At 39.9% G+C, this 24,573-nt stretch overlaps 3 protein-coding genes, 1 long non-coding RNA gene and 1 pseudogene across 6 annotated transcripts; 3 read left to right on the top strand and 2 right to left on the bottom strand.

Annotated features, from left to right (window-relative positions):
• The first annotated feature begins 1,842 nt into the window (after positions 1 to 1,842).
• LOC111219594 lies at positions 1,843 to 6,325 on the top strand (annotated as a pseudogene).
• Positions 6,326 to 7,564: 1,239 nt separating this feature from the next.
• lrrc59 (leucine rich repeat containing 59) lies at positions 7,565 to 14,192 on the top strand. 2 transcript variants are annotated; one of them, XM_022742707.1, is made up of 8 exons: positions 7,565 to 7,719; positions 7,837 to 7,946; positions 9,509 to 9,568; positions 10,334 to 10,492; positions 10,933 to 11,037; positions 11,133 to 11,205; positions 11,809 to 12,000; positions 12,090 to 14,192. In XM_022742707.1, the coding sequence occupies exons 2-8, from the start codon at positions 7,845 to 7,847 to the stop codon at positions 12,368 to 12,370; spliced, it is 972 nt and encodes a 323-aa protein (XP_022598428.1). In that variant the 5' UTR covers positions 7,565 to 7,719; positions 7,837 to 7,844; the 3' UTR covers positions 12,371 to 14,192. The 2 variants fall into 2 exon arrangements, with proteins under 2 accessions (XP_022598428.1, XP_022598426.1); XM_022742705.1 differs by having other exon boundaries at positions 12,087 to 14,192.
• Positions 14,193 to 15,282: 1,090 nt separating this feature from the next.
• LOC111219868 lies at positions 15,283 to 17,737 on the top strand. The gene is made up of 3 exons (XR_002665030.1): positions 15,283 to 15,808; positions 16,975 to 16,977; positions 17,728 to 17,737. It is a non-coding gene; the product is annotated as an uncharacterized LOC111219868 (long non-coding RNA).
• nat9 (N-acetyltransferase 9 (putative)) lies at positions 16,348 to 19,354 on the bottom strand. The gene is made up of 6 exons (XM_022742708.1): positions 19,181 to 19,354; positions 18,727 to 18,836; positions 18,360 to 18,500; positions 18,127 to 18,186; positions 17,154 to 17,248; positions 16,348 to 17,060 (listed from the first exon to the last, which is right to left on the bottom strand). The coding sequence occupies exons 1-6, from the start codon at positions 19,255 to 19,257 to the stop codon at positions 16,911 to 16,913; spliced, it is 633 nt and encodes a 210-aa protein (XP_022598429.1). The 5' UTR covers positions 19,258 to 19,354; the 3' UTR covers positions 16,348 to 16,910.
• A 472-nt stretch (positions 19,355 to 19,826) lies between these two features.
• LOC111220327 (synaptotagmin-15-like) lies at positions 19,827 to 23,210 on the bottom strand. 2 transcript variants are annotated; one of them, XM_022743381.1, is made up of 8 exons: positions 23,085 to 23,210; positions 22,813 to 23,005; positions 21,920 to 22,074; positions 21,436 to 21,728; positions 20,797 to 20,964; positions 20,594 to 20,702; positions 20,322 to 20,504; positions 19,827 to 19,981 (listed from the first exon to the last, which is right to left on the bottom strand). In XM_022743381.1, the coding sequence occupies exons 1-8, from the start codon at positions 23,089 to 23,091 to the stop codon at positions 19,842 to 19,844; spliced, it is 1,248 nt and encodes a 415-aa protein (XP_022599102.1). In that variant the 5' UTR covers positions 23,092 to 23,210; the 3' UTR covers positions 19,827 to 19,841. The 2 variants fall into 2 exon arrangements, with proteins under 2 accessions (XP_022599102.1, XP_022599103.1); XM_022743382.1 differs by having other exon boundaries at positions 21,941 to 22,074.
• Between the last annotated feature and the right edge of the window lie 1,363 nt (positions 23,211 to 24,573).

Genomic DNA, 24,573 nt, shown 5'->3' with positions numbered 1-24,573 from the left:
AAAGACATGAACCCTGATTGATTACCTATCTTGTTTACTTTCTTTAGGTCTTGCAATGATGTTGCCTCCAGCACTGAAAAGTGTAAGGATCCAGGATCCATAAATAACAATGGCCAAGTCATTATTTTCTGTTTTTGATTTTTGATTTTTGATTTTTGTCAGTAAGCCATGACATCAGGCCAGTTTTCCTCTCACCACTTGTCTTACATAGACATATTCTCTACTGAGTAACGGATGCCCCACTTCTGAAACACGTTGAAATTGGGACAGAGCCATAGTGGCCACCAGAATGCAAAGCAGCAGCATCAAGCTGATATGAGGAGTTTGAGCCAGAGCACCTCCAAGACTTGGAATGACATGGCTCTCATGGTGGGATCACCAGAGCAGCAGAGTTGTTAGCGCATTAGAAAACATGGGCACAAATCCCCTGAGCAGCAAATCCCCAGCTGGACTGCTGGCCTTTACTTATCAACCCTTTATAAATGGGGCCTTATCAGAAAGTGGCACCAAATAAATCCAGTCACCAATCTGGGTTCTGCATGACAAATGAAGGAAGTTGTTCAGTGCATTTGGTTTGACGGTGCAATTAATCTTCCCACAGAGTGAGAGATTTCAGTGGTTCCCTCTGTTTTCTGTTACTGTTTCAACTGTTAGATTACTGAGATTAAAAAAAAGAAAAAGGGTTCGTCATTTATTTGTCCAGCCCTCTTCCAGTGTGAGGAAGTGATATTTTTTACTGCAATGTCATATTCAACAGCACAGAGAGGACTCGGATACACATTTGCTCGACACACCTCTCACTGCTTTTGGATTCACTGGTCCTGAACTCATGGTGCCTCTTGGCTTCTTTCTGCTCCTCCTCACAGGTAAGGTTTCTGAGAGAAGTTTGAGACTAATCAAGAGTAATGTGGACAGAAAACAGATGCTGCTGTTGAATTTTTTTTTAATGCTTCATGTTGTGAGCTCCACAAAATATCGTCCACCCACCTCCAATGTTGGATAGAGGATGAAATCTCAGAGACAAACATATCAGAATCAGGACAAATAAACTCCGAGCTATCTGCATAGCAAGTGCTAAGTCAACCATAAAGCTTATAAGCTTATTACAGTTTATTATTTAATTAAAGAATGACATGCGATGGCAAAAGTATGGGAGTGATTTTCTGAATCAGGTGTTGCTTGGTTGATTTTTATCAATATGCATTTGATGTTTTATCACAGATGGATCTTAATGGGGAGCCTAATTAGACAAAGAGAATTGTGAAAATCACTTAGTGGTCAAGTATCTGATAATCCACATGTCTGCCAACATCTGTCCTTGACCACAAGCACTGGGTATTGTTATTGCAGTCATTTGTGAGCTGGTTTGATTTATTGACTGATTAAAAATTCATAATCCTCATTTGGACAGATGGCTTTTTCTGTTTGGGGATCAACATGTGGAACTTCTTAGCAACAGAATTAAAAACGGATCATTTGAACTCAAATTGAAACAGTTTTTAAAGATGGTTTCATGGTATTTTTATTGTATCTTTGTAAACTGTGTTTGATGCTGTTTCGTGTATATTTTATTCTTGATGTATGTATTTTAAAGGCCCATCATTGCAAATGATGTTAGACTATTAATGCTCTGGTATGTAGTATTTGTTCATGCTATATACTTGTCACCGTACATACTGTATAAACATGAAAATGAAAAAACAATGATATAGTCTGAAGCCGTGGATAACCAGACAAACATACAGAAAGTGCTACTGAAGTTCAAAATTCAAATAAGGAGTATATCAGTATATTTCAATATTTCTCTTATAATCGAATTGTTAATCATCTCCCTCACACTGAATGTGTCTCGATGTTTTTAGCTGTGGACGGGGAGTCCTCTGACAGAGTGTGTGGTTATCAGGATGTTTTAAACTACCTGAACTTAACCAAAGACAATGGGCTGTACTTCATGACCCGGCCTGTTAAAGACCACAAACAACCCACTGTGGTATACCTGGACATTTTGCTTAATGCCATCCTCGATGTGGTAAGTGGTTAAAGCTTTAATGTTTCTGATCATTTTTGTTTAAGTCAGGTTTCTGTTATTTACCAGGATATCAACAACTTCCCAAAAGATTTTCGATTAATCTGGGAGTAAGTTATTCCATGGGTTAACAAGTGAACTGCTTACAATGGATCGTACTGCAACGTAGCCATTTCTAAAGCATTGGTTTTGGCTGTTTGTTGACGGCAGCCAGATATTGTATTACATTAACATTTACTCACTTGGCAGACGCTTTTATCCAAAGCGACTTTCAAGTGAGGTTGCTTTAAAATACTGTCTATATGATTACGACTGAGCAGGTTTTATGTTGATAACGTTGTGTGTTCTCCAAGTGCTTTCTGTTTTACAGGCAATGTTATTTGCTTGTTTATAGAAAGAGACTGACCAGATATTCATTCCGCATATTTGGATTACCATGGTGAGTTTTCTTATACTCTACAGCATTTGAATTAATCCTTACTTCTCTCTGTGCCCGGAGACTCACATTTCCCTCATCCTCACTTTCATTACTATTCTGTTTTATCTTCTGATGTTGTTTCTGCTCTGTAGCACTGGAACAATCAACACATTTCATGGAATGAAAGTGAGTTTTGTGGCATTGACAGTGTTTCCCTTCCTGCCGAAGTCCTGTGGAAGCCGGATCTCAGTATTAAAGAGATGTAAGTGTATGTTTTATCACCAAGACAGATTGGCAACAAGCCCGAGTGGTGGCAGCGTATCCAGCTCCTTTAATACATCCATGGTGTTTCCTCAAAGTTAAAGGCCTTTCACCCAAGGCCATACCCCTCTGCTGTCTGCATGCTGTCCAGTTAGAAGAAGCTTTTGTACTTTTTTTCACAGATGTGAAATTGGTAAGAAAATGATCGTCTGTCTATCGATAGTCCAGTCGAGGAATTAGTTTCTGCAACTTTACATTTGTTTACAAGACGTTAGCTGTCACTATTTTTGCTGCTCTTTTCAACTAAGGCTGCTTATTAATTCATATCCACATTGTGCCAGTGTTGATGTTTTCTCAGTTGATGTTCTCTAGTAGAACTATAATATGGGCATGCGTGTGTGTTTATAGACAGCATCTCTGTGTGTCATCATACAGGACAGAAAGCGCCCCTCCAAGTCCCCGTCTCACTATCATGAATGACGGTGAGGTCTTTCTTCTGAACGACCAGGTGCTTGTCAGCAGCTGCAAGATGCAAGTTTACAAATTCCCCTTCGACGTTCAGTCCTGCACCCTCTCGTTCAGCTCTCTCATTTACACTAGTGAGTCAGAGCCACCAGATACAGACACACCACCAGATAACACCACATACAATACGTTCCTTCTTTGTTTAACCTGCTGAGAAACCTCACAGCTTTATTTTTATCTCCCACCTTAGACGCAGAACTGCAGCTTTGTCATACCATCAGCTCTTCAGACGCCACAGAGTGGTCTCACAACATGATGCAGACCCAGTACGAGTGGCTGTTCATCGACATGACAGTTACCAACAAAACTGTTGAGAGATTTTCGTGGACACAGGATGTAATCATTTACACTGTACGTATTCCTGGCTGCAGACATGTGGAGGCAAAGAGTTGCCGTTTACTCATGAGATTAAAGGATATTTGGGGGAATTTTCAAGTCTCTCTAAAAACTGATGTGCTATAGAGGTCAGAGGTACAGTGACAGTGATGTCATGGCGCCCTGGAGTACACCTGTACATCACTGCAGAAAAGGGAGAAGTTAAAACCACTGGAGGTCAACAAAAAAACTTTGAGGGGTTGTTTGGTTTCTATTCACAGTGAACACAAATTTTAGGTACTTGGAATTAAACTGTGTATCTCCATTTTGCATGACCTTCAAATACACTTAACACATTCCTCCTCTACATTTCTTTTTTTGGGGGGGGGGCATGTTGTGTTTGTGCTGTCCTACAAAAATGAACAGACAGCTTTTCAGATTCAAACATGAGGTCTTGTAACTCATGAAATATCTTTTCTTTTTTTCTTTTCTGGCTCTCTTCCTTCTTCCTTCCTTTTAATTCTTCTTTATTCTCTTCATTTATTTGTCCTCCCTTCCTTTTATTATCCATATCTTCTTCTTTTCCTCCATATTTCACCCTTTCTTGATTCCGTTTCCTTGCCTAAACTGATGTAAAAATATAAAACCCCCCCACAACTGAAACTACTTGGTAGTCACCCAACAATTGTTTTGTTTAAATGAAAATTTAACTTATACTTTTCCACCTGGGAACTGTTACCCTTACATGAGCAGACTGGTGCAGTTTAGTTTGTTGCTGCAAGCTGTGCACTACATGTTTGCTGTAGTTTAGCCTTTCTCAAGTAATTAACATTTAAATCATTTCACAGATCAAAATGAAGAGGAGGTCTGCCCTCTACATCATCAACTTCATAGTACCCATCCTGTTCTTCTTGTGTCTGGACGTGGCCTCCTTCCTGATCTCAGACAACGGGGGCGAGAAGCTGAGCTTCAAGGTCACCGTGCTGCTTGCTGTCACTGTGATGCAACTTATTCTGAATGAAATCCTGCCTTCCTCGTCAAACAGGATTCCACTTATAGGTAAAACTGATGGGAATGTTGTTAGTTCTGCAGGTACGGTCATAACCTAAATGAACAAATCTCATTTTTGAACTGAATATGGCTTTAGATTGAAAAGGGATCACCAAGGTAAATACACGCCGTCCTCTGGGGAACATGAATATTAGTACAAACTTTTATCTCAGTGCGTCCGTAGTTGTCCTGATATTTAGGCCCAGACCAAAGTGGTGGATGACTCACAGACACCGCCATGAGTCGCACCGCCTGCGTGGCTGATAAGAAACTAGGATATCAGTCTTGCCTTTGTTGGACTATACTTCATATAAGTAGTAACAGCACATATACTGGCTCAATGTGTAGACATGAATGAAGCTGCCTTCTCCCTTCAGCTGTCTACTGCCTTGGGATGTTTGCCCTGATGATGCTCAGCCTCCTGGAGACGGTTTTCATCATGTATCTGTTAGACAGAGACTCTGCATCCCAAGAGAGTGAGACAGATAAAGACCAAAGCCTGAGTGAGGACCATGGGGACAAACGAGGCAAAGCCAACTCCCACGACTGTGAAGGAGGTCAGAATCACTGTGAAAAAGATGTAGTTTATATTAATGTTTATATGGATATACCCAAAGACAAAGGCACACACCTGCGGCCTGTTGCCCCAGCTGAACGTAAGTTTTATTGCAAGTTTGAGTGCAGGTTACCACTAAACCCAAAACTGTTTTCACTTTTTTCAGTCGCTTTTGCAGCATGTTGACCCGTCTGGGCCAAAGGAACGTGGATGCAATAAAGGAACTGGGATGTACCTTACACTTTATATAAACTTAAACATAGCTGGGGCAACAGTCTGGTCAATTTGTGCAGAGGCAAAGAAGCTACTCTGTTATAATTGTACTGTTACTGTGATGTCCACCTTTAGTTCCCTTCTGAATAATGTGAAACAGGCATGTTTATAACTTATAATACAGACTGGTTCCTTATACAACTTTGAATATGCTACAATCATCTTTTGTGCCTTATATGTCCTTCCAGAAGAGAAGAAGTGGAATCACTGTTCATGTGTCTGTGATGTGTCTGCTGATGAAACGCCAACTGAACTGCTGAAGGTTGGGATTACGTTGCACTTTATACGTGCAACACATGTGATAAAAAAAATAATAAAAATAACATGGCATATTATAGAAAAAAGAAAACATGAGTTACAACATGGAGGTAGTTTTTTAATCCCTCATCCTTCTTACTATACTGTACACAAAAGTCAGAATGTCAAAAGCCACAGCTGGTGATGTTGTTTATGTTATTTGGTTCATATTTGCACGAATTAACCACAGTCTTCAAAACGGCTGTTTCAGGTTAGCAGCAGCCAACTGTCGGACGTGTCACAGGGCTTTGACAAGCTTTCAGATGATGTGAGGGAGGTGGTGAAAACACTGAATCTGCTCCTCAACAACAGGAAGGAGGAAGGAAAGTCTGCAGGCTACTGGAGCAGAAAAACGAAAACAATCAACAAAGTTTTCTTCATTTTCTATGTCACAGCTGCCACTCTGTTTTTAGTCTGTATTTTCTCCAATTGGTAGACTGCACAGTAATTGCTGCATGACACGTGACTGACATATATTATGATTATTAACAAGACTTATCATATGAAACTGAATCCCAGGAAAGCTTTTGTGTGTATGTGTGACTGGGCACTAACCTTGTAATCTGTGTTCACACCTGTGACTGGTTGCATCAGGTATTTGTAAATCCTGCACTAGGTTTGTGTGTAAAGTCTTTCTTATATAAAGATTCACAGGTCAGTAATGCACTTAATATGTAATATTCACAATATTCAATGAATCCACCGAATTTGTAATATATAGAAAAATTAAGCATGCCGGGGTAAACATACTTGTATCATTCATGCTGCCCCAAGTTCCAGTATGAACTTGTCAGTCATGATGTTCCTCCAAATCCACATCTGCAGCTTCTTTATGGATGAATTCTAATGGAGTAACAGTCCTGTGATCTGAAAACATGTATCAGTCTATGTCGAAAAATAAACCATAAAAACAAAACGTCCCTCTGCTTATTTCTTTGTACTGTACATTTGTTTTACCAGCAGCTTGTTTTGAACCAATGTGGATGGAGTTATTTATAGATATACATACACTCAGTCGTTGGAGTCACCTGAGGCCAAATGTGAATGGTTCTCCTGGGAGGGGATGACAGGACAGTATAGTAAGTGTTGCCATATATGTCACCTATAAGGGGACATATTATTATCACATATACACATCCTCTGGATATATGAAGATATACGTTTATAACATATATGAAATACCCATAGTAAAATTTGTATATGTATATGTATTAAAAATATGTATGTGATAAAACTTTACATAGAACACATATGTTTTCCATGTAAAAACTATGTGTTAACATGTGTTTAACGTGTTTAACATTATATATTTAATTCATTTATAGGACACTATTAAAACAACAAACATGTTAAAACCTATATGTTGTTCTCATTTATTTCTCATTAATTTTTAACATGCCTAACTTCACATTCTGGGAAACTGGTCTCAGACAGAATATCATCATATACTGACAGTCTTTGGGATGGATATATATGTAACTTATGTCTACAGTATAAACATACATACATACATACATACATACATACATATACACACACACACACACCCACACACACACACACACACACACTCACACACACACACACACACACACTCACACACACACACACACACACACTCACACACACACACACACACACACTCACACACACACACACACACACACTCACACACACACACACACACACACATATATATATATATATATATACCTCCCTTCCTTTTTTTTTTTTTTTACTGTCACTATTTATTTATTTTTTAATATGTGCTCACCTCCGGTGCTGCAAGGGGCGCTGTTCAATTCAACGTCTCCGCGCTGTCGTTCAATCAGTGACGTGGATTTTCATTGAGGCAGTCACCGCTGCCCAAAAAACACAGACTCACCAACATTTCGGAGCTTTTTCCACGAACTTTCCTCATTTTTAGGAGCTGGGCCGCTCATTTTCTCTCCGTCGTTTCTCACGCCGACCACAGTTTTGTCACAGCTTTCATTTCAGGTGAGCAGACCGTGTGGACCGTTAACGTTTCAGGTGTTTCCTGTTGTTAAACTTGGCTCAAAATTCCCTCATGTCAGTGTTTTATTTCTCAGACTCTGCTGTGCGTTTTTCTCACAGACTCCAGAATGAGTAAAAACAGCAAAGTGTTGAATCTGAAGGATAAAATCAGCGGTAATGAAGTGGACCTGAGCCTGTGTAACCTCACTGAGGTGCCAGTCAGAGAGCTGGTAAGTTACTCGTGGTGTTTGTGTTGTTTAAATGTTGTTAAATTACACAAATCACATTAAAACAGTGTACTGTGGCTTCAGATTGAAGACTCATCCTGCTGTGGTTTCAGCTGATAAGGTGTCACCATGTTTCTTGGTTAAAATGCTGATTAAATATCATATGCAATTTCACAGTGGTGGAAAATAACTAAGAACATTTGCTGAAATATTATGTTTAAAGATAATTCTCATTACTTGTACTTTACTTGAATATTTCCAATTTATTCTACTTTATTCTTCTACTCTATTGAATTTACATGCTAAACACATTATCACCTTATAAAATATTACTTGAGTCAAAGTATAAATACTGGTCAAATATTACTCCAAAACAAGTGAAAGTTGTTAATTCAATTTTTCATTTTCATGCCTTATTATACTATGACATTTTTATGTCGTAGTTAAGCAAAACAGGTTGATTAGTTTAGGTTAGTTCATATTATGTATGCAAATATAAAAGATAGACTTGTATGTTTAAATTTAATAAGAAATTATTAAGAAAATCCTATACAAATATAATTTTAATAAGGGTGTCGTTTTAATAAAGTTGCATTTTATTAGGCCTATGAGTATTTTATATATGTTATAAACTTAAATCTTCACATTTTTATGCCTAAACTCATAGTATTGTGAGGCAAAAAAGTCATAGTATGATAAGCTTTAATATAGTAAGGCATAAAAATGTCACAGTATTCATGGTGACATTTTCATGGGATTTTTTGACAGAAATTAAACTCATAATTTGATATATCCACCATTTTATGTTTACTCCTGCTAGCAACCTGACTGCTAGCCTGCAGAAGACAGAAGCCAGGGTTAGCTTGCTAGGTAGCGCTAGCTAACATGGTTAATTAACATCAGTTGACATTTTTCTGGTGACGTTAGGTACCACTGTCATATTCTCACATGACGTGAGCCTTCAGATAGCTCCGCCCTTTCAGTCAATCAAATGCTAACATGCCCAAATCAGTTGTCTTGGAGACGCAGTCTCTTGGAGGGCACATTGGAATGATCTAATATGAGTTTACATCAAAGATAGTGCGAATGAGTTCACATATACAGTACATATGTCCATATGCAAACCTACGCCCTTGGATTATAGATACCTACATAGATGTTTTCAGTTACTGAGGCTGATTAGACTCAAGTTGGAGTTGTGCGAGTAATTTCCATTGTAACAAAACTATCAGCTCATTAGGTCCCTGTGTGATCTTATTTTGCAAGATAATAACCTGTGTGGACAGTATATTATCTTGTGCAAATAAGATTGAAAGAAAATAGCTTTCAGGACCTTTAGGGACTCTTCTGCAAAATCATAACTTTTACTTTGAATACTTTTTGTACATTTTGCTGGTAAAACTTTTACTCAAGTAGAATTTTGATTATAGGACTTTTATTTGTAACAGAGTATTTTTAAATTGTGGTACTTTTTTTTTTATGTTAGTCAAGGACCTGAGTACTTCTTCCACCACTGCAATTACAGCCTATATTAAACTGACTCATGCTATTATTGATCCCAACAGGCTTTATTCCCCAAAGCAACCGTTGTGGATTTGTCTTGCAACAACATTACCTCCCTTCCTGTGAGTATGAACACAATCATACTGTAGTTAAACACACCATTTTACCCCTTGAATATGTGGTTCCCAACCTTTTTTGGCTTGTGACCCCTATATTGAGTTAGGTGCAGTTGAACCGTGGAGTAACCTACTCTTTGTTTTTATTTTTTCTTAAAGTTTTATCTTCTTTAGAGGCCTGAAGAGGTAAAAGTATCCAGAGAAAATTCAAGAAAATGTAAAACTGAATCTTATTTTCTTTTATTACACTTCATCCCTTTTAATTGTTTTATAAACCCTCATATTTCCCCTGGACCCTAGGTGGAAAACCACTGCTTTAAGTGTTTTCAGTATTTTAATTTCAAAAAGATTTAATTGAAATCTCCAAGCAAAAGAAGTAAGGTTTTGAAACTGTTTGAAATCAAACAGTAAAAAATATTATTTTAGGTGTTCTAAAAAGATTGATGTGAAACAAATGTGTTTTACTTTTCCATTAATAACACTCTTAACTACTTGGAGGTGGTTTGGCCTTAGTTAAATAAAGATTAATGTGAGTTTGAGTTTATTTTAAGTCTGTTTTTTAAGTCTCTCACACCTTCTAGGTCACTTCAGCAGACTCTGGTAGCTGATGCATATCTAATACCTTGTTTCTACTTGTGTCATAATTCTATTTAGAGCTGCTCCATTCATCATTAAACTCCTCTGCAGATTTTCCTCACCTCAGTGGTGAACAAACAGAGAACATTAAGACTGATGTTCTTTTTTCTTTGGCGGGGTTTGTTTTTCGTGCAGCCAGAGTTTTGCAACCTGACCCACCTTGTCAAAGTGGATCTGAGTAAAAACCAGCTTACCTGTCTACCGGATGACCTGGGGAACCTGGCCAACCTTCAACATCTGGATCTGTACAACAACAAGCTGACTGTCCTGCCTGTCAGCTTCTCTCAGCTCAGGGTGGGTGCCAGAAAGGAGCAGTGTTTGTTCATGTAACACGTGTATGTACTGATCCAAGTAACATAAAGCTGCAACGTCAGTGTGTGTGTGTGTAAAATCAAGAGTGTGACCACCCAGCTCCTATTCGGTTTTTACACTTCATACTTTAACCTGATGTTGTTTTCTTAAGTGAATAGATTGACATGTCAGTGTGCTTATTGGCTTTCTTCCTGAGTAGTTGATGAGAAGAGTAATGCCACTCTCATATGTATATAGTAAATATGAAGCTTCAGTGTATGTCAGACTATTTCTTTAATGGTAAATACTTGGTGATAGACTTGAGCATGTGCTAACCTCTGCTGATATATTTTAGTGCTCTGCTCTTGTGTGAATTGTAAGAAGCTGAGTGTAGTCAAACCTCACATCCTATTTAACTTTGGCTTGTGTGTGTTTGTGCACAGAGTCTGAAGTGGTTGGATCTGAAGGATAACCCGCTGGAGCCCGTCCTGGCCAAGGCAGCAGGAGACTGTCTGGATGAGAAGCAGTGCAAACAGTGTGCCTCCAAGGTGACAGAGAAATACAGAGTGATCAATCAACCAGTTTACACATAGTATTTAAATTGCAAGTGTCCAAAACTTAAAAGTCTGCGGTTTTATTTCAGGTTCTGCAGCACATGAGATCCATTCAGGATGAGGTGGATCGTGCACGAGAGAAGCGCCTGTTGAGGGAAAAAGGTTGGTATCAGTGAAAAAGTTGTGGGAGATGACCGACTGCATTTTGCTCTATAGATTTAGACATCAAACCTCAACACCTTTATGGTACAGACTGGTATGTTTCAGTAGCACAGAGCATCTAGTCAGAGTTGGAGTCTTGTTTACTTGCTTGTTCAGGTACAAAAAAAGGTTAGAAATTTTGACAGTTTCATTTAAAAAGTAAGTGTATTTTAAAGTAAGTGAAACTCAGATACCATGTCATATCCACCTGTAACATTTTACTGTTGTAGCTAGTTGGGAAAGAGCTAGTTTTAACTACATCAGATACAGTTTGATAGTATTTTCAAGTGGTTTGCAACCTGGGGGTCACAATACAATTCTGGGGGGTTGTGAGATGATTAATTATAGTTGGCCACGAACAAAAAGCAAAGTTGTGGTTGTTTTGTTGGACTCCTCCAAGTTGTGCTTTTTTAGCCTCATAACAGTTTTGCTGCTGAGATGTAGAGCTGAGGATGAAATGCATTTTATTTATGACAGGAAACCGGGAACAAGCATCCTGAGACACAATTAAAATAATGTGCTGTCATTGGCATATGTGACATTTCTCTTCATCCCTCAACCCAGAGCTGGAGAGGAAGAAGGAGGCGAAGCAGAGGGAGCGGGAGGCCAGAGAGAAGGAGGCTCGTAAAAGGGAGAAGGCAGAGGAGAAGGAGAAGAGGAGGAAGGAGTACAACGCTCAAAAGGCTGCCATAGCTGCACAAGAACAACAGAAGAAGAAGAGCGAAGAGAAGAAGAAAAAGAACGGACAGGCAGCAGGTGGGAATAAAGGTCTGGAACGATGGATAGATGTTTGTCGTATTATAGAAGTCGTTCTAATGTCACCCTCTCTCATTTAATCTCAGCAGGTAAAAAGGTCGTCGTGGAATCGGCTCCTAAACCTCGACGTTCTCTCATTGGCCTGTTGTTCAAGCTCCTCCTCCTGCTGCTATTGGGATTGGCCGGCGTCGTCACCGCCTGCCGGCTGACCGACCTGCAGAAGGAAGACGTGTGCGTGCCGATCAACGTCGCCGTGGACGACAGCCTATCCTGGGCCAGAGAGCAGGAGGGTGTGGTCAGACAACTGGTGCAAAATCTGTCATCTGCTGCGAAGGAGTTTCTTGAATCCACGCAAACGTCTAAGAACTAAACACTCACCTGCTTCCATCAAAACTCAGAGCTGCAGGTTTTCCACTCTCACCTGTGAATCCTAGGATTTTTTTTTTTTTTATTTTAAATATGCTGAAATCATAATTCTCATTAAGATGGGCAACCCTGCATCCCCTCACCCTGTTTGTGGTGCTGGGAGGTGGAGTCTGTACAGATTGACAAAGGGGGATGGACAAATGTGTCAAAATCATCTTAAATTCCTATGGAATTGTTGTCGCTCTTGTATCCTCTTTGTACTACAGCCTGTTTTTAAAAAAAAAAAAAAAAAAAGAGCCATCATCTTAAATGTCTCACCACCCACCATGTTTTGCACTTGGACCAGCACCAGGGGTTCGGTTTGTGTTTCAGTGCATGGCATGGAGTGCGGGTTGCATTTGAGAGATGATCAGTGAAATGTCAGGTGGCCCTGTCTGTGCTGCACTGCAGTGTCGAGTCGCATGTTAACCGCCGGTCAGAGTTGTGCATCAGCCAATCAGAGTCAGATGTGGCAGTCTGAGCATGTGCAGCGAAGGCTTTGTGAATGTAGAGCTCGATTGTCTTTGCTCTCCGCCGCCTTTTAGAGTCTTAAATCAGTTAAAGCAGCTAAATCTCACAAAACCATCTGTCACGCAAACTAAAGCCCAACTGATACATGAGCAGATTTCAACTAATCACGGATATATAACTGGCGTATATGTCGGCTGATGACTAACAAGAAACTGCAGCAACAATGCCAAAGACAGTGTTGTCATTACAGTTTGTCCACCAGAGAGCAAAATGTCCTGCTAAGTAAGTTATGCATCTTGGTCACAACTCTGTAATAAACAAATTTAAAGGGTACTTATAGCAAATGTTTTTGTATTTATTTTAGGGCTGCAGCAAAAAAAAAAAAGTTTGACATTTTTTCACTATTTTTGAAAAATTACTGTAATGATTAATCACTCATCAAATATAGTTGCTGATTATTTTCCTGTGGATGGACTAATCGTTTCAACCCAAGTTTGTTTGAAAGAATAAAAATAATATCAGCCGATATATTGTCATCATATTTTTCTTAAACTCAACTCTAACAGTGATATCTTTATTGGCCTTTAAAATCTGGTATCAGTCAGGCTCTTGCCAAAGCACAAAAATGATGTATCAGAGATTTTGCATGTGTTAACCCTTCTGTTACATGCTACATCACAAATAACTGTTTTGCAAATCATGCTTCAGACTTTTGAATGTCTTGTTCCTGCTTCCCTGCCGTCACTGGTTTCCATTCATATCCACACAGTCTGAAAAGTAGTTAGCAGACTTTTGAAACTTGCTGGAATTGTTTAATTCATCACACTGAACGTGAAGCTTTCAATAATTTGTCAAAGCCGTGCACATTCAAATCTGCACCTCCAGTAAACAGGAATGAACTGACTGATTAATTTTTCAGACTGTACAGACAAAATAGAAACCAGTGGCTGCACAGAAGTTTGAAAAATACAGAAACGCAACAGCAGCACATTTGCAAAAAAGTTTATAAATATAAAAAAAAGATTATAACAAGTATTCACGTTTTGTTGCTAAGGGGATATCACATAAATATAGTATGGTCCTTTTTGTGCAGTGGTCACAGCATTTGACTGCATATCATCTGGTGAATAAAGGACAAACTTTCAAATGCCTTTCTTCTTTGTATCTGACAGACATGACTTTCCTGTTCTCTTTCAGTTTTAACCGGTGATTTTTTGAAATGAAACATTTGCTGCCTTTGCTGCACTGGTTCTTGTACAGCTTTGTCCATGCTCAAACATCGTCAGTGTCATTAAATGGCTATGCACTGCAAGAAACATTTGAGCGTCGTGTTTTTGTAGCAGAAGAATAACCATTCAGTGTCAGCTTGTGGTACTTGGCATGTTTCAATACTCTGCTAGAGGGACATTTTAGTCGATCTTAGAGTTAAGTCCAAATTGCATTATTATAATTGATTTATTTTTCCATAACAATTTAAAACTTTTAGTCCCCTAAAGCTTTCCACGTGGAGCTGAGGATGCTGCAGTACGTGACATAAAAACGACTTTATATCACAAGATACATAATTCCCTGCTCACGCTGCCTTATGACACCACAAGGACAGTGGCTGAGGAATAATTTAAAATCACCGAATACATTTGAGGACAGAAATATACTGACTTATAGTTAACGAAGACCATGACACAACAAGTCAGTTTCATGGCTATTCTTTTTAGTTCTGAGCAATTTAAGGATTTTTTTTTTAACCATATTGGCTTAAAAGCTGAAGTCATGTGATATGACCAAAAGCTCCAGAACAGCCACTAAATGGACCTCGTGGTGAGATTCTCAACTATTTTTTGCAAGATCAAAAATGAACTTTATATTGTATTTTTTTCATTTTCTATACAAAGACAAACTAACATACAGGGTTGATTTAAAGACGGAAAGGACATTTCAATAACAACTCCACCACAACAGCACGGAGCTCAAGAAACTGTAAACAAATGTATTTGCATTATGGGAAATATCCATTTCCTGATCCACACATTAGACCTCCATAGTCAATTCTGCAAACGTTAATGTGAATTAGCTCATATGACGACTGACACATGAGACCATAAACCACGTCATATGACAGAGAGCAGCCTGTGAGAGCCAGTGACCACAGTCACCATTAGCCTGATGAAACTAATCAATCTGGCAAATTTATATCAATCTAGGAAATAAGTTATAATGAAATTAGTTATTATGCTTTTCACAGTAATGGAAGTCCAACTAGATTAAGAGCCCACAGCCATGTTAGCAGCTCAGTGAGGCTGTTCTAAGTCACAACGGCACCTTGAGCTAAATGCTAACATCAGCATGCTAATGTTTAGCAGCTACAATGTTTACCATGTTAGTTTAGCCTGTTAGCATGCTAACATTTGCTAACTGGCACAAAGTATGACTGAGGCTGATGGGAATGTCATTAGTTTTGCAGGTATTTGGTTATAGACAAAAGTATTGGACAAAGAACGATGATGACCTGATGGTGGATCAGCAAAGTGATAACAATCAAGATATTCCGCTAAAAAACAGAAACATCAACCTCATAGTGGCACTAGAGGAAAAATAATTAGACGCTCACCAAAGTCATCAGGAAACCCAACTTAAAATTACGATCACATTGCGGTTTATTTCCATCTTTACGCCAAATAACTCTGTGCTTTACGGTCTTATCTTTAGCTAATGTTCAATTCAAACTGGAAATTATTAAATATAAATAAAGTACAGAGGTGACATTATCTGAACATTTTTTTTTAATTACTTTAAAAAGAAAACAAAAACAACATGCAAATAAATTTTAGTCTAACTTAACTTGGGTTGATCTGTCCGTAACTCGACTGGAATAGTTGGAAATAACACTGGGTGGCTTCAGCATGTAGAATGATAGGCCTCCATTTCACATGCAGTTTGATATGAAAGGCGTTAGATCAATAAAGCTCATGCACTTGGCATTTAATCTCAACCACCAGCCTTTCTGTCCTGAACGAGAAAATTATGAGAAATGCAGCCGACTAATGCTGCAATTAGGAGGAATGTGAGACAAACATGTTTGCTATAATGCACAGGAGATGCGTTTCACTCGTGGAAATGCTTCGAAATGCTGACATGATTTTTTTTTTTTTTTATGTATTCAGGCTCATTTTCTGCACTTACGTTTTAAAAAAAACATCTTTAAACCCTTAGTAATACCCCTGTTTTTGTATACAAGCCAAAACAGCTACACACAGAATTAGTTTTTTAAATTTCCATGCACTGCTGTTACAACACAAGCGCTTGTAGTTGCAGTGATACTGGGATCTTAAAATACCTAACCCAGACAGAATCATGATGATTTGTGCTTTAAAATCATGTATGGTTTATAAAAGTTGCACAAAGACTCAACTGGATGCCAACCCAAATAAAATGAACCACTTCCACTAGAAACCACCAACCTATACTTCATCTTTCATTTTTCTCTCTCTCTCTCTGGCGCTCAGCATCAGAGACTACCACAAATGCTTCAGAGAAAAGCAGTTAGTCTGGACATAGAAAAAAACCCCAAAAACAATGACTGGCCTATTAAATGCATATAAAGCTTTCGTTATACTTTCCCCGTTAAAAGTGCCATTGGGGAAAAAGCCAATTTAATGGAACTTTGTGGGCTTTTAGTGTGGAAGGAAAAGCTTTTCTTCTTCCTGTGGTTTTCAATTTTAAAAGGAACACTGACATTTTTGAGAATGCACCTCTGGGCACAGTCAGGCTAGCTGTTTCCCTCTGCTTCCAGTCTTTGCGCTAAGCTAAGCTAACCAGCTGCTGGCTGTTGCTTCATATTAACTGTACAGACATGAGAATGGTATCACTCCTCTCATCTAGGGACTATGTTACATGCACGTGTGTGTGTGTGTATGCAAAAGTCCAAACCACACAACGGTTTTCAGCCTGGTGTTCCCGGGTTTCTTCAGCTGTGCAGAATGATCTGCTTCACAGCTGGAAGTCTTTAGGATGTGAGGATGCAGCGCTACGACACTTCACTGTGAAACCAGTTCCTGCCTGTTGCCACAGGTCTGTGTGTAGTCCCTCTCCTTCATGAAGGTCGTGTCGTCCAGCAGCTTCGTCCGAACACACTCATCCACCGTCATCTCAAGGGTCACCTCTTTGAACACCTTACACACCGACACCTGCCGCAGACACGAGGTGTGACGGTCAGATCCACTTACAGAGCTTTTACATTTTCAGGCTTGTCACACAGTGAGAACACGTGATCTTATTACCTCCTGGAAGTGGAGTTTCTTGAACATGCCGATGCTGACCTCATTGTCCAGCCCGATTTTCGCTTGAAACTTTTTGACCCCGAGTTTGGTGGCTCCTGGTGGAAGACGAGACAAGACACTGATCACCACCATTCACATTCAGAAATGCACAAAGGCCTTATTTCTTTTTCAAATTAAAACTATGTCAAAGCCACTATAAGTAGAATTTTTCTGTGATGGTGGCATCTTTCAGAGACCTTTTTTTTTGTTTTGTTGGTGAAAGTTGGTGCAGATTATGTGTTGCCCTCTTCCACAGTGTAATGTTTGTTGTTGTCTGATTTCTGGTGTTTTGATCATTGCTCATCATTTTGCTTTGCCATAGCCATCTATGGTGGCCCTGAGAGCTCAATGCACTGAAGAAAACACATGCAAATACACAAACGCTCTGCAAATTCACAAAACACAACAGGAGTGTTTCCAGGGGCGTCCCGGCCATGTTCATGACTTTTATCTTTTAGATTTATTTTTTGCCTTAATTCCTTGAGAGAGAGAGAGAGAGAGAGAGAGAGAGAGAGAGAGAGAGAGAGAGAGAGAGATGCAGTTTGCATGTTTTTTTAAGTTGCAGTGCATTGAGCTCTCAGGGCCACCGTACCAATCAGTAGCAGGTAATCCCTTCATTTTCGGTTGACACATGAGCTGCAGTTGTGATTATTAGGAGCAGTTAAAAAGAAAAACAACAAATTAAGAATTGTTATTTCTGTAAATCAATCAGTCTAATCCACTGCTCTGTCTGATCCACTGATTGGCAAATTTTTCTTTATTATTTTTCTGGCTCTAGCACAGGTTGGCAACAACGAACATAACACTAGACCAACTTTAACTGCTCAAAAATAGAAAGTCAAGCTTTAACCTGCTGTAAGTAACACATTTCAGGTTCATTTAGGCTGTTAACAAGCTTTAAGGAATCTTCTGACAGCCTGTATAAGCTACTCACCGTAGCACATCATCATGCGTATCACCTCCTTCCCGATGCCCCTCCCTCTGTAACTCGCCTCTAGTAAAAAACAAGAAACTTTATCAGTATCAGGGGAGTTTGGCGTCAAAATAGAGAGAAGCATGTGGGAAACGGTTGATGTGTTAAAAACAAAACACCAGCTGATTTTAGATGTTTCAGAAGCTTTTTATTTGCCTTTGAATAATTTTCAAGATAAACTCATTGAGCTTCACCTGCTATCATGATCTCCAGCTCAGCCAAGGAGGGGTCTGTGGGGTCAGTCAGGAAGATGTTGACATCTCCCACCATGCACTGCTCCTCCTCTACACCGGGGTCTGCCCACCGCTGCTTGTCTAGGATGATGAATGTGCACTCTAGCAAAATAAAATAAAACAAAATAAATCAAATACAACAGCTTTGCTTTCTAACAAATCTGAAGGATGACGGTATGAATGTATAAAAAGAGAGTCCAGTAATTCATATAAAATAAATAAATAATTGTCTGTTAATTGTATGGTGGCCCCTGGTTGGTAGCCACTGCTTTAGGGTATTTATAACTGTCATTTTGTGTGTGCACATTGTAGGCAAATGACCCCTCACTGTCATCATCCTCCCTCCAGCTCCTCTGCATGTCGTACTCCTGTTCCAGGGTCAGCGGCTCTGAGGCCGTCAGCTGCTGCAGCTCAGGAGACTTCATCCACTCATGATACCTGACGAGTGAAGACAGGTGGATAAGAGAAGAGGGGGCTGCAGGTTTCCACAAGTTAAACTTAATACTTCATCCAGATGCCAAAGGACTGAATTTAGATTCTGATTATTATTATTACTATAACTGTTCAACTTGTATTACACTAGTCTAAGAATACAGGCTACAGACAGGCATGGTTAAATTCAGGCATTGAATCTAAAATAATAAAAGCACACTGTAAAACCTTTTCAGGATAATTAAAACACCCTAATAACAAGAGGACACCAGCAGAGGAACAAATGATAGTAGAGACAAATGAATAACTGAATAAAGAAAACACAGACGGACTGATCAGCTGTTAGTTACCTGGGCACGTGCTCTGCATTGTAAGGAACCAACACAACTCTGTGTCCCTCGAGTAAAGTGTTCTCATTTACCTTCATGGCGCCAAATCAGATATAAAATATATAAACCACCAGTATGACTGAAAATAACTTCACTGATTCACGTTGATGTCCATGTTGCCAGCTCTCACTCAGGACTTCCTCCTTCACACTCGCTGGTTCAAACTGCAGCTGCACTCACTGACATAAAGGCGGATGTCGCCACCTGTTGGATATAATGTGGCTGTACATATAAATTCACGCACATTACAAATTAGAATATGTTTTAAAATAAATAAAGTAAAATAAAGGCACTTCATTACTGCGCTGCTAAAGCTGTAAACCTGTAGACTATCAAATGAAAATAGGAGTTTACAGTCTGCATTTATTACAACCAAATTATTACCAAATGTATTTTTTTACCTCCATGTATTCCAGGTTGTTTAAGTTTCTTATTTAACGCTTCCTACACCTGCATAGCTGTTTTAAACTTCTTTTTATTTATATCCCTAAATTCCTGATCCAGTTCTTTAACTAGACTTGGATGGAGTTTTGCAAATGAGGAATGTATTTGGGAAGACTTTTTTATTATTATTAATTATTTTATTTTTCAATTATTTCATCATATGTGTGTAATTTGGATGCTAGGTGGCTCTGCACAGTCCGTGCCATAGTTTGACCGGCTCCTGGGGCGTGTTGACCATGTCCATCCAGTGCTGCAGCTGTGGGCCCCTGGCGTACATGAAGGGACCCAACACCAGGACTCCCAGCAGGGGCGGAGGCTCTGGGACAAACATGAAGACAGAGGCGAGGTGACTAAACAGCTCCACCTCTTCTGCTCTCATCTGCACAGTTTAAAGGCAAATACTGAAGTGTATATTGTTAGATAAGATGTGAAATCATTCCGTCATCAATTAATCAGACTAATATCTGTTTCTTTATATTAACTACCATGAGTTTTTGAATGTGTGAATGATTAATGTAAGGTTTAAAGAATCTTAATCCTTTAACCTCCCTTTAAATGCAGCTATTTCTGAACATTTGACACATCACAAATAAAAAGTAAACATCTTTCCTGAAAGATAAACTCATTGAACCCGTTGAACATCAAGTCGGCCCTTCACCTGAGCGGATGTCATTCGGCTGCTGCAGCTCAAACCTCAGACAGGCCTCGTCCAGGTGCTGCGAGCGGAGTTTAAAGGTCATCCTGTGGTCGAAGTGTGGGTCGGTTTCTCCTTTCACCACGCAGCTGCGCTTGATCTTCACCACCTGAGTGTGTATCTGTAAGCTCACCTGGACACACACACCTGGGCAACACACAGATGCTGCATTATAATAATGCATAATATATAGACACATCCACGAGCTCTTCCATGACCTGGACATCCCTCTCTACCTGTGTCGGTGAGCAGCTGTAGACCTCGAGCCCTCAAAACCGCCACAGAGAGGCGCTGCAGATTCGGACTGTAGCTGAGAGATATCTGCACATCTCCCAGCTCTGAACACTGAGAGAGACGAGAGACGACAGAACTAGATTATGAGCTTGCACGACCAACTTTGTTCACATGCGTACATTGTGTGAGTGTGTTAGTACATTACCTGTGTGTCGTCCTCGGTCTCCAGGTCTCTCCAGAGTACCCTGCCGGCCTGACCGAGCTCCCCCTCCAGGGGAAACAGCACCCTTCCCACCGCGTGGCGTTTGCCGTCTTGCTCCACGCTCAGCACACACACACTCAGGGTGCTCTGAGGCACACACACTCCTGACACCTGTGGAGGAAACACACAAGCTGTTTCCTCAAAATAAATATATGGACTGATGACACATTTACCAATAAAAGCCTCCATTGTCTGATAATCCATCCACAGCTGTCAGTGATTTTTAAGGTTCAAATAGCAGCTATATAATATTATTTCACATTAGAATATTCCTAGTTGCTTATTTGGCATTAATTAACTACACAGAATACATATTGTCCTTATTAATATTGTACAGTTTATTATTGCCAAGAATCAGGGCTTTAAATTACAGTATGGTTCTCTCGGGCATTTTAGGATCATGCCTCAGTGTTTTAAAGTGTTTTTTGTTGTTGTTTGAACTGAGTGATTTATGGATTTATCTCACACACAACTCACACAACAGAAATGATTAGTTATTCTTGTCTCTAAAGTCGAACAATTCCTCCTCCTCCTGTGTGTCTCAGCAGATTTGACACTTCTGTAAACTTTTAATTTCCTTGCCTGGAAAATGAGGCAGTCGTTGAACTCCGGGTCGGGCCCCGTGCCGCGGGCCTTGGCCTGGCGGGGCCGCCGGTCGTCAGGGAGAAGCCGAAGCTCCACCAGCGTGACGTTACCGTGGAAACGGGGAGGGAGGTTGCCCAGGCGGAGCAAGGAGACCATGAGCTGCTCGCTGCTGTGCCGGTACTCCACAGAGAAGCAGAGACGGGTGGCCATGCCGGGCGGAGGGGCCACCACCTCGTTCAGAGGAGGGACGGAGTAGAGACCAGCAAGCACCGTCCCCACTGGGTACCAGCCTGATGGGAACAGGTAGATATAGCCTATTGGAAGTATACTGTATGTAAGTAATGCTGCAACTATCGTTTTCATTATCATTAATGATTTTGAATATGAAATGTCACTATTACGTACTGAATTCTGTTTTTAAATTTCAACGTGACTAAAACCATCTTCATATACGATCAAATTAAAGGCGATAATGACCTACTCCTTACTGAAAGTGACCCACGGTGGGCTAATATGTCCCGCCCAGTCTCCATCTTCATCTCCACCTCCTCTTTCTCCTCCGTCTCCTCCGACTCCAGATCACCATGCTTTCGTGTGGTGAAGCGAGGAGGCAGGCTGAAGGGGATCTCACTGGGCCTTTCACACAGAGAAAAACGTTATTAAATGTCTCCTCTTTATCATTTTAGATAACAATACATTGGATTCACCATGTCGGTGTCAGTATCAGGTCTTAAAATTGAAACTACACGCCCCACAAACCCCAAGTGATGAATGTTGCCTCTCAGGTGGAAGTTTTCTCAGAAGTATCAACATGTAGTGAAGGATTTTTCCCTTGTTTCATCTTTGCTTTTGTCCTGTTTGTGTCTGAAAACGGCAGCTACATTATTTTACTGCTTTTGTGCAATAAAGAAATAAAACTAAACTGGAAGATGTGTTGTTTGCTGAGCTTGACAGTTCATTAGTAATCTCCACTTGTCTGCATGTTGACTGAGCAAGTTTACTTAAGCAAATGTAATATATGACATACATACATAACCTACATATTTTTATGTGCTAGACATATATGTCAGTATATGAAATTAATCCAATTTTTAATAGGTTTGATATATAAATCTTAGATATATATGTACACGTAGGATTTTACTTCATATTTCCATATATTTCATATAAGGAAATGTAATATATGTGCATGCATTACATTTGGATACAGGTTTTGAGATACTTGTACGTTACTTCAATATTTCCATATATCACCTTAGCTACAAGTTACTTTGTAGATTCTGATAAATAATATAATAATAATATAATAATATAAAATTAATCAACTATAAATTATGATGTATTTTTACGTGGAATGTGTTCCGTGCTACTAACGTGGCCCAGGAGCACTGAGAGACCAGGATCACCGGAGCAGAGCATGCTGGGACTGAAGGCACGGTGGACAGCAGCTCCTGGTATTGACTCTGGCCCTTCTTCTTCCTCCACAGATAGTAAACCATCAGACCCAGCAGCAGCAGCAGCAACAGGACACCCACAGACAGACCAACAGCCAACAGTGAAACCTGGTCTGAACAAAAACATAAAACAAGGACAAATAAGCCCGAGGTGTGTGCCAGACGTTGGGTCTGATGTAATGTCCTGCTCACCTGCCATGAAGGAGTGTTTTTTCAGTTCTTTCACCAAATATCTTTGCCTTTTGTCTTCGTGTCAGCTTTCACTGTGAAGCTGAAGATACCTCCCACCATTGGCTATTAAAGTGGCTGTCTCTGCTAGTGGATGACTTTACTGAATGTGACCCTGTAGAGCAGAGAGAGTACGACACAGCTGGCTGATTCTCACCATGTCATGCTGTTATCTGACATTTTGGTTGGAGTCTACACTCATAAACATTTAAAGGATCATACCACCGATTTAGGCTGTTGTAGCCCAGTACTTCATGTTACAGCTAAATCATTTGCAAACCATTCCGTTGTGTTTTAAATTCCTGGATGTATTTTTCCATTCATTTCCTTAAAGGGTCACTCCACTACTTTTTTATTCTGCCTCTAGTGAGGGCCTCAGCATTATGGTATACTAATTAGCTGAAGTTCAGTGTGACCTACTGCGACCCATCATCTCAGTTTGTATATGTGTATAGACCAGTGGTCTGTGTGGACCATGGCCCACTTGAAAATCTCAAAAATGTTGGCAGCCCACATCGGACCCCTTAACAATACAAGTATATAAGGGTGTCCAGCAGCAAAATGATCCAGCCTGCAACGACTTATAAGTTCCTATCACTGGCTCATCACAGTGATATGAAATATGAAATATACGATACAAATGAAAAGAAAAACAATGAAAAGATTTTTAAACATTTTTAAAGCTGTTAAAGATCATTTCGTTTTAAGACATTTTAAAACATTACTTATATTTTTATTTTTTTATAATTACATTTCTTCACCAAGACCACCGTTTTGCAGATGATTTGTCGACCCACTTGCAATACCTTCGCAGCCCACCAGTAGGCCATGGCTCACAGGTTGGGAACCACTGATACGGACAGTTTGTAATAGGTGCAGCGAGTAATGTTTACGTTGATGCTGAGCAGATGTATTGTCTTTCTCACCTGAGCAGCTGCACCTTACTCCTGTCCATCATCTCTGAGGTCGGCGCTCCTGACAAAAGAGCCGGGAGCTCCATTGTTCAGGAGTCACAGAGCGCGAGAGGCCGGCAGCAGACACAGAGGGGTTAGTCCAGCTGAAAAGGGCATTTGGCTTGTTTTAAATGTGATTTCTAATGTTTCCAAACTACTGGCTTTTAGACAGTTGGTTATTTTAACTCAGAGACTCAGCCTGCTCTGCGACCTCTGTATTCAGACTTTAATTATTTATTACCAGCCTTGTCCTTTAATTGGAGGTTTTTTAGGGAGATTACACGTTCAGCTTGTGGCCCCAGTTTGTGTTTTGATAGTAAATATCATCATGATTTTATCGTAACATACTTACCTGGGTTAATCTATGATTTGAGTGTAGGTTTTGATTTGAATGTTTGTGTGTTACTTCAACATCTATAAACCCAGATCTTGTAACACACTGTAATATAAACCTCCAGAAATCCTAAAGCTGGTATCTGCTGCAGTTACTGAGGTGCTCC

The sequence above is a fragment of the Seriola dumerili genome, unplaced genomic scaffold, assembly GCF_002260705.1.
Source record: "Seriola dumerili isolate Sdu_G_001 unplaced genomic scaffold, Sdu_1.0 BDQW01000068.1, whole genome shotgun sequence".
Lineage (NCBI taxonomy): Eukaryota > Metazoa > Chordata > Actinopteri > Carangiformes > Carangidae > Seriola > Seriola dumerili.
Note: the sequence above shows the minus strand (reverse complement) of the source record. Positions and strands in the feature narration are given on the sequence as shown.